Raw genomic sequence first — 13,856 nt, 5'->3', positions numbered from 1 at the left:
TCTGTTTGCTATTGTCTGATCATTCGACTGATCTTTCTTCAGCCTCCTTTACTGTGGCCATCGTTCACGTCAGATGCAGTTATACTACAGCTACTGTTGTGAGCACTAATAGGACTTTTCCATTGGCACTTCTGGCTGCATTGATTTGCATTTCCATGACCAGTTTAAAAATGTCAACGTGTGCCGATGGACCATCTGCGGAGTTGGCTCAAAGTGAGCCCGACCACCTCCAAGCAAGTTGTGGTGATGTCAGATGCAGCATCATCATTCAGAGACGATTCAGCGACTTGTTCAAATACTCTCTGCTGCTATTGCCAGACATAACAGATACGTCATCAATTTCGACTGTGTCTCAAAAAAAAAGTAAGCAACCGATAGTGAGTAAACCGATAGTAAACAGTGCTAAAGAGGGTGCTGCTTTAAAAAGTCATCAACTCAAGGCAAGTGCTTCATCAGTTAAACACACCATCAAGAGAGCTGGGCTTTGTGTAACTGGATGGATTACACCTTTGTCATACATTTAATCACAACCCATCTCCTTAAAGAGCCATTCAAGCCTGTATTACAAACTGGGTCTAGAAGAATAGTATATTTTAAAAGTGCATGTAAAAAACATTTTCTAAAATTATTTTGAATATAGCAGAAATCATGAAACTGTGTACCAAGTGCATGGAGTTCAGCTGGTTTAAGCCAAGAGAAGACATGCACAATGTCTCCCCTCTGCATGATCGTGAGCCAGTTCATCTCATGGCTCTATCCATCAAAAATAGCAATGGAGCAGCAGTTCTACAATTCATCACTGCATGTGGGAGTGTTTCAAAAGTAACCTGGGAAGTAGTAAACTCATGGCGCCTTAAATACATTTGAAGCTGTAGTTGGAAGCTGCAGTTGTAGGTGGCTTCTAAAACATCCACACTGCAGGTTGAAGGCAGGGTGCTGAGAGGCTGCAGTTGACAGCTGATACAAATAGCGGTGATGGGCTGTAGTCAGATGCGGGGGTGCAGATGGCTGTCAGAGGTAAAAAGCTGAAGTAGGGACACAAGCTGTCCCCAAAAGATGGGGATGCAACTGGCATGGATGTGCTGGGCAGATGGTGGTGTTAAATTTAGAAGCAGCAGGTGGACACTGAGGTCAAAGGTGGATACCACTCAACTGCATGAAAACACTGTAACTACTGCCAGTGAAGGCTGTATGTGTATGCCTGCAAAAGACCATTAAGGTGGTCGCTGGCTGGTGTTGGAGCTGCAGGTGACTGGTGAAATTTGCAGGTGGAAGCTGAAGTCGGGTGCCAAAGGTGAAAAGTAGGGCCGGAAATCGCAGCTGTAGATCGACACTGGTCTTGGCAGTGGGGTTGGCTGGGGCTTAAACTTTTTCCATAAGCATACAGGCAAAAGCTTATGGTCAGAGCATGCTTGAAACCAACTTGTTTGTAGTTTGTATGAAAACGTTGTTTGACTACATCCTGAGACAAAGTGCTTTGGGGGAGGGGGTTACTGTCAAGTCCTTCATTTGAAGCACACTGATGCCGTGATACTGCAGCTGACTTGCTGTCAGAGACTCCAAACTGATACGAACTGCTGGTTTGTTAAATAGTAGCATGTATTGTGTTTGGTTACATTTTGTTCCAGTTCATTCATGTAATATATTTGTTTATAGTTATCTATTTGTTTATTTGTGCATGTTTATTTATTGGTGTCATTTGTATCTGCACTATGCTCAGTCAAATGCATCGTATAAATATGTCGGTTCAATACAGAAAAAAACTGCTTGACTAACGACCAAGCTAACGCTAGCTTTAACTTAGCCTTAGTACTTCAGAACTAAAATTAAATCTGAAATTATGAGTAACAACACATTTAATTCTAAAGGCAACAAACAAAATCTAAAAACGAATAACGTTACTTGCTGACGTGTAGTCAGTCAGTCAATCAATCGGTACAACGTTCGTTGCTACGGACGCCTGACTCGTCGCTAACGGGAAAGAAGGGAAACTACTTCCGGATCAAGAAAGCAACCAGGCGTCCACGTGAGTTATCAGAGGTTGCTAAGTAAGTAAAGCGTTCATATTTCTAACACATTGTGTACGAACAATAAAAACAGTCTTTCTCGTCTGGCGGAGTGATTAGCATGTTTCTTCCTCCGTTTGACATTTTGCTTGATATTTAACGTCAGCTGCTGTTAACTAGCTAGCATGGTTTACCAAGAGTGTGCTATGAATAAACTTGGTCAGCTTCTTCTGCATGAGACGTGTTGTCTCGCCTCGTTGTCATTCATGAAGTTGTCGGTACTCTGCAGGTCTCAAGTGTAGGTGCCGCGGACACGTTAGCTCACTTATGAACATTGTATTCGTCTCATGTTTCACGCGGATTCCGACGAGGACGTGATCTTTGGTACTGAAAAGTGTGCACCTAAATCTAATGAGATCTCCTTTTGACCAGGTAGTGATTTGCAACATCAGATATCCAACTTTTAATCGGAAGTATTTGTGCTGACCGGTAGACACATGCAAGGCAGATCTAGGTGTTTTTCTGGATTCAGATCTAAGCTTCAAGACCCAACAAGGTGACGAAAACTTGGCTATTCCACCTTCCACACATAGCTAAAGTAACTACGACCATTTCTAAATCAAAGAGATGCTGAAAAACTGATTCATGCCTTTATTTCAAGCCGACTCGATTACTATAAAGCCACTGAGAGACCTCAGCTCATTCAAAACTCTGCAGCTCATATTTGCAATTGAATCTACTATCAAAAGGTACTGGCGTGCAGTAATTGTATTTCTCTCACCAGACAAGCCAGACATCTGTTACTGTGCAGAGGCCGGAGGAAAGGGTGAGAATGAAGATGGAGGAAGACAAGAGTGTGGAAAAGAAAGAGAAGAAACCTAAAAAAGGAAACACCTCTCTGACTAAAAACAAAAACTGTACTGCTGATGATGGGAGCCTAATGGAGGTGAAAAAAGAAAAGAAGAAGAAGTGCAAAAAAGTTGATGTTGTGGTTATAGAAGAGGACTGTCGGGATGGAGGTGTTGAAAAGGAAGAGAAGAAGAAAAAGAAGAAGAGGAACATTTCTGAATCTCTGAGCGATGCCAATAGTTCTGATGTCAAGAATGAAATTGACAACGAAGTCAGCCAAAAGAAGAAGAAGAAGATACCACTGGCTGAGCCTGAGAATGAAGAAGAAACTCCACAGAGTTCAGTAAAAGAAGAGGAGAAGAAACAGCGAAAGAAGAAGAAAGTAACAAATGTAAAGATAGAGAAAGAGGAGGAAGAAGAACAGGGTGGAAAGGATAAAATGTCAGAGAAAGCCAAGAAGGGAAAAAAGAATACTTTATTGGTAAGCACGGAGGAGAATAAAGAACAAGTTGAAGTAAAGAAGAAAAAGAAAAGCTCTGATGAGGAAACCACAGACGCTATGGATGGAACCAGTGTAAGAAAAAAGAAAAAGAAAACTAAAACGAAGGTGGCAGAGAATGGTGTGGAGTTAGAAACACTAGAGGGAGAGACGGGTGAGGTTAAAGAGGTGAAAAAGAAAAAGAGTGTGACAATGAAGAAAAAGACAGAAAATGGAAATGAAGTAGCAACACCTCAGGTCATAGACGAAAACACAGAGAGCAAAGCAAAGAAAGACAAACCCACGAAGAGCGAGAGTGTTACAGAGAAAGCTGAGACGGAGCTAAAGAAAAAAGGACATAAAGAAAAGAAAAGGAAAGCTTCTGTGGAGGTCAGCGAAGTAGAGACAGAGCCGAATAAGAAGAAGAGGAAAAAGGCAAAATCAAAGGGAGAGGAGGAAGAACCACTATCACTCAAATGTAAAGAAGCTAAGGAGCAGAGCAGGGAAACTCTTGTCACAGCAGCTGAGGTGGAAACGCAGGCGGAGAACCCGAGTTTTGAAACTGGTGCAAAAAAGAAGAAAAAGAAGAAGAAAATTAAAGAAGAGGTGGAGGAGCAGCATGTGAGTGTGTATCATCAGGGGCGACTGACACTGTGCCCGGATGCTGTCTTTTATTTGTTGCATCGGGATTGAAACTTGTTTGTGTTTCAGGAGTCGCCTCAAGTGGACGTGGTGTTCCTGTCAGAGAAATCTGGAAACACTGATGAGGTCACCATCAACCAGGTAAACATGGCTGTCATTATTACTCCATCACTGTGGGTGTGATACTTAATGTTTATCTTAAGCAGATTTAACAAAGGAGATGTAACCTGTCAATTGGCGTATTTCCCAGACTGTTGAACTGTTCCTTTAATGAACATGTAATTGTCTGTTTTTTTCCCCAAATAACTTGCATTACAATGACATGTACAATGTATGTACAGTGAGTATGTCTGCTTTCTGCAGCAAAGCTTAACAAAGCGTGTTTTGGCTTGTCACAGGAGAGGAGACAGGCTTTACAAATGGAGATTGACCGGGCTTCTCAACCTCAAAAAGCAGCCAAAGCAACGGTCAGTATCAGTGCCTTTCACTGTATTAGTATTACACTGACAAAATTGGGGGACTTGCAGCTGACAGATTAAAAAAAAAAAAAAAAAGTCAAGATTGACGCACCGGAGGCTGCGAGATCCTGACATTTCCCACAATGCAACTCAGTAGCCTCATTAGACCCACCGTGCTTGCGAAATGTCCTCGTCCACAGACATTATGCAACTGTTTTCACAGACTGAGTCACAGTCCCTGTGGCGAGTGAACTGAGCTTTGTGTGTAGAACCAGCAGAGAGGTCCTTTAATGCACCAAATTTCTCGTATTTGTCTTCATTCCTCAGGGTTTCGGCCAGTGGAGCACCGCCCAGTTCAACAGCTCCGACCAGCAGCAGAAGTTCCTCCGGCTAATGGGCGGCTTCAAAAAGGGTTTCCAGCCTGCTGCGGGGAGCGCCGGAAGAGCAAACATGGCACTGGGCAAGGACGCACAGCAGCAGTTGCAGCAAGGTCTCCTGGGAGAGTTTGAACGTGCTCAGTCGCGCAGAATGGACTTCAGTAACAGGGGCGCAGGACTGGGATACGCCGCACCGTCCAATAAGAAGTTCTCCATTGACATCAGCGCATGCCGATCAGTTCGCTTTGATGATTGATCGAAGTGTGTGTGTGTGTGTGTGGGGTCTTCAAGAGATGTGTGTATTTATTGTATGTGTTGTTTTTAACCGTAGATGTGCACATGATCACTGAACTATCAAAAACTCAAAACAGACTGTAAAAATAGAACTGGTATATCAATGAATATCAGAGAACGAGCGCATAATAATACCATTTGTACATACTGTGATTTAATCGTCCTTCGCTGATGCATGTAAAAACCATAACTGACTCAGTTTTGTCATGTGATTTCAGTAGGTCACTGTTTACCCTGAGTTGGCTCTGCCAGTGCAAATAAACATGCTTTCAGTCCCAGCTTTTAAGTGAGCCAATGCGTCCACAGTGCCTACGCCTGAATGAAGACACGGTGGGTTAAGTTGTCAAACACTTTCCTGAGTTTTCGCAAGTCAGTTTTCTCTGTTAAAGCAGTTTCAAAGAGTATTTTTCATGAAATGAATGATACTAAGGATTTTAAGTACTGTGTGCACACCTCTGAGGCTAAAATCCCAATTTATCTCAAAGTCTCATTACTGAACACGAGCACATGCAGTAAATCAGTGTGGATAAAAGGAAGAAACACACTGATGGTTCTATCAGTCATTTTATACCAACGTTGCACATGAATGGTGTCTGCTGTAAAGTAAAAGAACAAGGAGAATCAAAGTACATTTTACTTCAGATGAAACCGGAACATTTCTGCTTGCTTGTAAGCTCATAATTGTTCAGTTTTAAAAATGTGCTGGAAAACAAAAAAGAAATGTTCCACTATCACATGTACTTCAATATTCTGTGCATGCTGGCAGTGTTGTAATTCAGATCGAACATTCGGCTCCTTTAGTCATATTCATTTTCCTTTGAAATTTGTCCAGTAGTTTACTTGGTACTAGAGAAGTTGGAAGGGGAAAAAATGAGCCTGAGATGAAAATGGCTTTCAACTAAAATGTTTTTGTCACTTCTCTGGACAAGGTATTAAAAAAACAGGTGAGCCTCCTTCATGACATCATGCAAAAGACACTTTGAGGTGCAGCGTCACTTTTTGCTCCTTATTTCAGACCAAATACAGCTGCTGCCCTTTGAATGATCTCTGTTACAAAATGTAGAGTTGATTTTTGTCTTTACATGAGATGGAGTCTGAACCTTGTCTGAACCAAGTCTCACATTTATGCACCCAGCAACGTGCACCGACTGCTTCATCCTGCATGCGACCTGATGATCTGCCATCAGGCCACTCATTAGCCAAACTAAGTGAATCCTGCATCTGTGAAGAAGGCCTTTCTTTGCTAGCTGCAAGATTCTGATACATTTAGCTTATCAACATAGTGGTCACTGAGGAAGTTTTGGCAGCTGCAATGTAACGTCCTGAGAGAACTTGGTTAGTCCTAATCAGGTTTCCATCTGGCAATTTAAAGGCAACTTTAAAAACCCCACGTTCCTGCTGCATGCACTAAGTTTAGTTTAAAGGGTTTTCACAACAGTCGCCACATTCTTTAGAGGACGTCTTCACAATTTTGCAGTTTGGTCTGACGGTGCTTCTGTGTGTTCAAGCCGGCACAACCAAATGATGACAATGTGCAGAGGGAAAGCTATTTAACAAACACACAGAAATACACGAGCCACAAGTAGCCAGTCATATGCACAATGTCTCTCAGAAAGCGTCGAAATAGATTTGGGTAGCTACTTGATGACGAGGAGGGAGGGGAAGCTGTGTGTTCCTTGTGGAAGAAAGACGTTTCAGGGCTCTCATGCCTGTAGATACTCCGGTTGCACTCGCGCCACTTTGCGGAACTCTTTGACGTGCGTCTGCGGGCACTGCATCTCACACCAGCTGATGGGAACCATCTGGACACCTGATTCACAAAAGCAAACATGACAGAGATGTGATACAATGGAGACAAGTAACATGACTGTACGGTGACAACGGTCTACAGGAGCCATTCTTTCCTCTTCAGTTATCTGGGCAGTTACTCTGGCACCACCCTGTGTTCAAACAGGATACTATCAATCTGTGCAGGGCTGTGCTCCAATCCTCTTGATGCTTTACATTAAAAAAGTAAACTTGTTTAATTGTGCATTGAGAGTTACCTGATTCACTGTGTGCCACCACCACCCCCAGTTCATTCTCTGCTGTTGTCAGCAGGTAGTTAGACTGCACGTCACCGAGAGAGATCTGACATCTCAGGTCAAGGAAGACACAACATATACCCACACCACAGAAGTGCATTCAAACTAATTGAATGGTAGCAGATGCATGAGCTGAATTGTTTTCGTAGTCAATGAATTGTTCATTTATTTGGTTATTTGTCAGGTGAAGGATACCACTTTTGCCAAGACGATGTCGCCAGGTCTGAAGCTTTTGTACGTTTCCACCTGTAACAATAAAGAGAAAAGCTTTACGTCGAGCATGTGATCAAGCATTAGTTAGCAGGATCTGCAGAAAAAGCTGCTGATAATCTGACTGAATATGTGGAGTCAAACACACCTTGTCTTTCTCTGTTGCCCGCACATCTTCTTTTCTGTGGAGTCAGAGGGAGTGCGCTCAGCTTTGGGAATGACACAATATGACATAAAAGTACTGTTTCACTGCAGACAGTTTCTTTTGGGGTTACCTGATTGTCCCTCTGAAGCGGTCCTTCAGCGGTGTAGAGCCTACATAAAGGATGTGGACCTTGGCGAACCTGGGGTTGATGCTCGTCACCTGTACAAGCAAAGAACACAGAGGTTCAAGGCAAACCAAATCTGAACTGATCACTTCATCAGATCAACCAATTCCAGAAGAAGGATAACGGATTCCACTGCATACCTTACAGGTGACTATTGCTCCTACATCTGGTAGTAGTTGTGTTTCTGTTTCCCTGACCACTGAGATCACTGGTAACTAGAAAGAGACAAAAAAGTCAAGCATATTAGTATGCGCGCACACACACACACACACACACACACACACACACACACACACACACACACACACACACACACACACACACACACACACACACACAGAGGTCACACAAAGTAGAATGTGTATTTCATCACAGGCGCTGAACAAATCTATTTTAGTTCCATTCACAAATGTTGCGTAACACCCTCACCGCGGCACTCCTACATGCCTGACTGCTGCTGCAGCGTTCCCCGCCCCACCCCTCACCTCCTCTCCCTCGTTTTTCCTCAGCACATAGCCTGCTAGTGACGAGTATATGTAGCCGTGCCGCGGGTACACTCCTGTGCCGGGTATACAGTCTTCTACACTGCATAACTTGTCACCTGGAGACAAACAAGATGAGAACGTAGTGATGAATAGTTGTACATGCTACATATCAGTGTTATGTAGTGGAGGTGGACTGTCTCTGCTAAAAATCTGATTAAAATAACACACTTTGGTGATATAAAACATTAACGTTTGGAGTAAAAGACCATCGGCTCTCTTTCACCCACAGAACACCTCGTATTTATGAGTGTGGCTTTTATTCAGGCTGCCGTCTGCTGAAGATCTGCTCATGGGACGAGTTACAGAAGGGTGGATTACGCCTCAGCAGTACAGTTTCTCAGGGTATCTCTGCACACATTCCCAGACTTTTAACAAGATCAGTACACAGCCGCGGACTGGGGACAGGCTCATACTCTGAAGAACATTATTGGGACGTGAGGAACGAAGGGGGAACTTACCCGAGCCACTGTCCTGTCTGCACAGAGAACATGATTTAGCTCATGGTGCTTCATCTTAGGAGGACAATGATTACTCTACACTCACTTTCCTTTAAGTGATTTAACCTCAGCTTTTACGTGGCATGAAATTGTAATCCTGCCAGATCTGAACAGACAGACTACCAGCAAACCGTGTTACTGCTGCTAAGAACAGGTGTTTCTGTGTAACTTCACTATCACTGCTCAGACAGCTGTTCGGTGACAGGTAGTTTGTTGACATTTCCTTCTGCTCCTCACACAGTAATTACAAGCCATGACTTCTGGTGGGTGAGTCAAAACGAGTGAGACAAGGAATGCTGCTGTCCTGCCTGGGGCGATGGGCAGGGCTGGAGATGAAACCTGCCGTGGAAAGTAAAAGTCCATAGCTTCACAGCCCTGCACACGGACGGTACTTACCGCAAACACAACGACAAGTAAAATCCCTGAAAACAGCTACACCTTCTTATATTCACCTGATACAACTAGCCGTTTACTAAAAAGTAACTGAATGTGACGCTAACTTTGCTAGAAGCCCAAAGCCCACCTCACGCATGGTAGCTGGGACTCGCTTACAGGGTTTCACGCTGTCAGACTACAGAGTAACGACACTTTCTAGCAATACAGCGACGACTACAGAAGCCAACAACAGCACAAAAGGGAACAACCGGTCTAAAGTCTGGTTTAACTCCATCCTAAGTACGAGGAACTTCTATTTTACGGTACTCACCAGGAACACACAGCTTCATGGGCGACATGTTTACGAGAAGAGCAGCTTGTTATCCGATTGGCTGTGACGAAGGTATTAAATCGATTCTGATTGGTCGGTCTCAAGCTGAGAGGAAGTTAAAGAAGGAGCGCTCGTTCCGCCATATTTGTTGAGGCACACATGGGCACATGTGCATTGCACAAACATCCACACACAATTTAACAGGTTACAAATGTAAAATTACTTACTTCTGCTTCTACAATATCATCAACAACAACCAGCAGTAGTAGTAATCTTTATCATCACAATGGACTGTATTAAAATAGATATATTTATATCTAGCCTTACCTACCACTCAAAGCAATTTACAACACCATCCTGCATTCACACGCTCATATATCAGTGGCAGCGGCTAACATGCAAGGTACCAGCTGTTCATCAGGTGCAGTAACCATTCACATTCACACTCATGGCATGGCTTCAGCAACAATTTGGGGTTCAGTGTCTTGCTCAAGGATACTTCAACATGTAGACTGCAGAAGCCAGGGATCTGACCTATGACCTTCTGATTAGTGCACGACCACTCTACCTCCTGAAAGACAATTTATTGATTCTAAAAATAATTATTTAATTATGGAAAATGATCAAATCAATTAGATGCTAACTGGGCCAGGGTTTGCCTATTAAGTATCAGTATTTGCTGGATGATGGAAGGTATGTTTTATAATCTAGTGAGATATTGTCTTTTGTCAGTATATTATGACATGCATAGCATTAACACCTATAATCAGGTTGATGGAGAAATAATTTTCAACTGCTGAAGTCATGCAATAAATCAACACGGGAGAACGGCATATGTTGTACAGTTTAACAGTTTACAGTGATCTTGTGGTACTTTCAGGTGCTCACTCTGTATTTTTAATCCCATGTGGTGTAAGTATAACATCGCTCTAAAGATACATTAAGACACAGTGGACAGTTATGCCAGAAAATGATGTCAGACACTGACAAAAGATTTCATCACATAATAGTTCACAACATTTATTATGTTTCTCACAATGCCACAGCAAACACAAATCAGCAGTGCAGAGCACATCAACTTGCCCCTTTGACAACAGCCAGTGTTACCTTATAGGTCATACTGTTCCCACTGGATTTCACCTACATGATCCTAAATAGGAAGGAATACTTGGAACGACTCTGCTGGGTTAGTGTGTGTTTGCTCCTCTTCACTGGTCCCTAATTTTGAATTTTGGTCAGTGCTTAAACTATATTACAGCTGATATCCAATGTCTAATGATGAAGTATATATTTCAGAATACCACAAGTTGAAGACCAATCAAATCAAATTCTGTGTGAAAGCTGGATATTATCAAAATAAAGTGCACATTGAGTGTCTGTGTGTGCGAAATTCTGTGATGACAGAAACAGTACTGATCTATACTCTATCCATGGGTAGGCTGAGAGGGGTCTATTTCTTGGCTTTGCCCTGAGCAGCAACAGCTTCCATGGCCTTCTTAACGGTCTCCTCATCTCCTAGGAACTGCATGGGTCCTAAAGGCTTCAGGTTCTTGTCCAGCTCATACACGATGGGGATACCTGTGGGCAGGTTCAGCTCCATGATGGCCTCCTCTGACATACCTGGGAAGCAGTAACAGACATGCAGAGTTTTAAACGCATTTGCAGAATATTAATTCTCTATTAAAACTCAATGATTTAGTGCTAAATCAAATAATCAACAAATGCAAAATTTTCTGAATTTAACATGAGATCAACACCCTGAAGTCTCCGCTCTGTCTCTTACCCTCAAGATGCTTGACGATGCCCCGGAGGCTGTTTCCGTGGGCAGCAATCAGCACCCTCTTTCCCTCTTTGATCTGTGGGACGATCTCTTCGTTCCAGAAGGGCAGTGCCCTGGCGATGGTGTCCTTGAGACTCTCACAGCTGGGAAGCTGATCCTCGGTCAGGTCAGCATAACGTCGGTCCTACAATGAAAGCAAAGCTTAATTTTGTCAGTGCTGGCTCACACTGACGTAACAAACACATCTGAAAGACACAAAGCCTCACCTTGCTTATGGTCTGATAGAAGTCATGCCCCTCATCCATGGGCGGGGGAGGAATGTCAAAAGAGCGCCTCCAGATTTTGACCTGGGCCTCTCCATGTTTAGCTGCTGTTTCGGCCTTGTTGAGCCCAGTCAGGCCACCGTAGTGACGCTCATTGAGGCGCCAGGTCCGATGCACAGGCAGCCACATCTGGTCGATGCTGTCCAGAACAAACCACAGGGTGCGGATGGCCCTCTTCAGTACTGAGGTGTAGCAAATATCAAATTCATAGCCAGCATCTGCAATGACGAGTCAGAGCATGAAAAAGGCGGTAGGTGTAAATATTCAGCAGCGTGCAATTCAAATGCAGTTTTTGTTACAGACAGGAAAAAATACATTACACTCAACCCAATGAGTATCTGCTTTTTTATTGCCTCCCTCCCAGTCCATATATTCAGTTGCTTTTGCTTAGTCAGTGGCAGTGCTACATCATGACACTCTGACAGACTGTGGGCTCTGCAGAATGTGTCGGCAGAGGATTTCTGGGTCACACAGAACCAACAGGAGTGTGTGCATGATGGAAAAAAACACGTCAAATAATGTGGAGGACTGAGAGGCCCTGGCCAAACGGTAGCTTTTTAAAAGTTGATCAAGTATTTTTCTTTTAAACCTTTTCTTATCTTATCTCAGTCATTTCCACTGATAACAGAGGATCTCTGTCTGTCTGACTCCATCATTCCTCAGATCTAAATGACACGTCTTTACATTTATCATCCCTGAATGTAGTGAGTAAGTTTTGACAAAATCAACATTTTATTCTCCAAATAAAGATAATTTGCTGTTTGAGTCCTGACATTTTTTGCATCAAATGGCAATATGCAGAGTTTATCTTCTGATGGTGAAGTCGTGGCTGAATCTGTGGGCTCATTCACTTTTTGTTCAAGCCATTACATCCAAATGAGGAGCTGAGGAATATGAAGATCATGGATATCTCTGCTGTTAAATCAACTTTACAAATTCACTACACAATTATATCATAAATGAAAGAGACAAATCAGGATTGTTGTCCATTTCCCTGAAGTGGAAATGGTTGGTGGAAGGAAAACCTAAAATATGGAGTGTGGATCATCAAGGCTGGTGGTGGAACTGACAGATGTCTGATCAAACCATTTGCAGCATCTAAATTCTCCTATGAATGGGATGCTACTCAAGTTTTCAGTTCAAAAGCTAAATGCAACCTAATAAACAATGATTTCTATAATAAACAATGATTTCATAAAGAATCACTTCAAGCCTTCTCTCTCCCTGCTGCTGGCTTGTCTTGTGTCGCAGTGGGCCGACTACCTGTTTCCCCATCCGGCAGAGTTGCATAAGCTTGCAACGGCTTAATCCAATGACCGAGGGAGAAAGCGCGATTAGGCCCTGAGCCATTATCTGGTACCTTTCAGCGCCTGTCCTCCTCTCTTCGCCTCATGCTCCCCGGTCTCACTCAAATCCGCGTCGAACCAGCCGCAGAAGCGGTTCTCCTGGTTCCAGCAGCTCTCTCCATGGCGGATCAGGACCAGCTTGTACGCAGCCATCCTCACACCGATGCCCTCTGCGCTGTATTTCCGGAATATCTGGAGTGAGTGACTCTTCTTCAAGCGCGGCAGCAACGACCGCAGGTGTGTCCCGATTTCGCCGCAACCCCAAAGACTGCTACAAAGACACGGGCGCAGTATTTCTGGGAGCGTGGACGGAGAGTCTACCGCAGCTGCAGCTTTGAGGAATTGGCCGACCTGCCCGAGCTTGACAGATCTCACGACCCGAGCTCTCTTCCTGCTGGTTTCCACCAATCAGAAGGCGAGCTGTGTGCGCCGGAGGAGGAGAGAGGCAGGAGGATGCGCACAGCGGCACGTCCGCAAGCTCAGCAGTGCGTCCTGCAGGCGGGCGTCAGAGCATCATGCGGGGACGTCAACAAACCTCCTGAATGACCACATGAATCACTATGGTAAGTGGAAAAAAAGTACTAGCATGCACATCTTCAGAAACCAATCAATCACAACACATTTTGGCAGAAACCAATGAAGGAGGACTGAAAATAATTCCAACAGGAAGTTTATTGTTGGGCCAATAAAGGAGAAACGCCATTAAAAATTTGAAAGTAGCATATTTAAACTTGGTATCATTTATCATTAATGGCCAGACACCTGAAAGACTAGCTTTTATTTTGCAGTTTGCTCATGAGGACTTATGAGGACCTCATGGACTTGACTGGCGGTGAGGTTTTGCTTGAGTATGAAGTTCAGATTTTACCATCCCTGACCTTTGATCTTCCAGTGAAGCACCTGCACTTCTGTTCTGTTGATATCTACAATGC

At 43.6% G+C, this 13,856-nt stretch overlaps 3 protein-coding genes across 4 annotated transcripts; 1 reads left to right on the top strand and 2 right to left on the bottom strand.

Annotated features, from left to right (window-relative positions):
- The first annotated feature begins 1,962 nt into the window (after positions 1–1,962).
- On the top strand, positions 1,963–5,385 carry knop1 (lysine-rich nucleolar protein 1). Of its 2 annotated transcripts, XM_070981387.1 has the most exons (5): positions 1,963–2,048; positions 2,791–3,954; positions 4,045–4,116; positions 4,374–4,442; positions 4,761–5,385. In XM_070981387.1, the coding sequence occupies exons 2-5, from the start codon at positions 2,839–2,841 to the stop codon at positions 5,064–5,066; spliced, it is 1,563 nt and encodes a 520-aa protein (XP_070837488.1). In that variant the 5' UTR covers positions 1,963–2,048; positions 2,791–2,838; the 3' UTR covers positions 5,067–5,385. The 2 variants fall into 2 exon arrangements, with proteins under 2 accessions (XP_070837488.1, XP_070837496.1); XM_070981395.1 differs by lacking the exon at positions 1,963–2,048 and having other exon boundaries at positions 2,396–3,954; positions 4,761–5,381.
- A 270-nt stretch (positions 5,386–5,655) lies between these two features.
- Positions 5,656–9,519, bottom strand: exosc1 (exosome component 1). The gene is made up of 8 exons (XM_070979560.1): positions 9,476–9,519; positions 8,213–8,328; positions 7,868–7,942; positions 7,674–7,762; positions 7,547–7,580; positions 7,384–7,434; positions 7,150–7,234; positions 5,656–6,914 (listed from the first exon to the last, which is right to left on the bottom strand). The coding sequence occupies exons 1-8, from the start codon at positions 9,501–9,503 to the stop codon at positions 6,808–6,810; spliced, it is 585 nt and encodes a 194-aa protein (XP_070835661.1). The 5' UTR covers positions 9,504–9,519; the 3' UTR covers positions 5,656–6,807.
- Positions 9,520–10,469: 950 nt separating this feature from the next.
- pgam1b (phosphoglycerate mutase 1b) lies at positions 10,470–13,451 on the bottom strand. The gene is made up of 4 exons (XM_070986433.1): positions 12,939–13,451; positions 11,522–11,796; positions 11,259–11,439; positions 10,470–11,095 (listed from the first exon to the last, which is right to left on the bottom strand). The coding sequence occupies exons 1-4, from the start codon at positions 13,075–13,077 to the stop codon at positions 10,926–10,928; spliced, it is 765 nt and encodes a 254-aa protein (XP_070842534.1). The 5' UTR covers positions 13,078–13,451; the 3' UTR covers positions 10,470–10,925.
- Positions 13,452–13,856: the final 405 nt, after the last annotated feature.

The sequence above is a fragment of the Chaetodon trifascialis genome, chromosome 2, assembly GCF_039877785.1.
Source record: "Chaetodon trifascialis isolate fChaTrf1 chromosome 2, fChaTrf1.hap1, whole genome shotgun sequence".
Taxonomy (NCBI): Eukaryota; Metazoa; Chordata; class Actinopteri; order Chaetodontiformes; family Chaetodontidae; genus Chaetodon; species Chaetodon trifascialis.
The sequence above is the reverse complement of the archived record's forward strand: the minus strand, read 5'-3'. Positions and strand labels throughout refer to the sequence as shown.

Bases quoted from the DNA above. Each gene is read 5' to 3' on its own strand.
- knop1 (XM_070981387.1), top strand. From the start codon at position 2,839: ATGAAGATGGAGGAAGACAAGAGTGTGGAAAAGAAAGAGAAGAAACCT. The intron at 4,117-4,373 runs GTAAACATGGCT...GGCTTGTCACAG, and splicing joins ATGAGGTCACCATCAACCAG to GAGAGGAGACAGGCTTTACA. The intron at 4,443-4,760 runs GTCAGTATCAGT...TTCATTCCTCAG, and splicing joins AAAAAGCAGCCAAAGCAACG to GGTTTCGGCCAGTGGAGCAC.
- exosc1 (XM_070979560.1), bottom strand. From the start codon at position 9,503: ATGTCGCCCATGAAGCTGTGTGTTCCTG. The intron at 8,329-9,475 runs GTGAGTACCGTA...GTTTGTCTCCAG, and splicing joins CATGAAGCTGTGTGTTCCTG to GTGACAAGTTATGCAGTGTA. The intron at 7,435-7,546 runs GTGTGTTTGACT...TTATTGTTACAG, and splicing joins GGGCAACAGAGAAAGACAAG to GTGGAAACGTACAAAAGCTT.
- pgam1b (XM_070986433.1), bottom strand. From the start codon at position 13,077: ATGGCTGCGTACAAGCTGGTCCTGATCCGCCATGGAGAGAGCTGCTGG. The intron at 11,797-12,938 runs GTACCAGATAAT...TCGTCATTGCAG, and splicing joins AGGAGGACAGGCGCTGAAAG to ATGCTGGCTATGAATTTGAT. The intron at 11,440-11,521 runs GTGAGGCTTTGT...CTTTCATTGTAG, and splicing joins TCTATCAGACCATAAGCAAG to GACCGACGTTATGCTGACCT.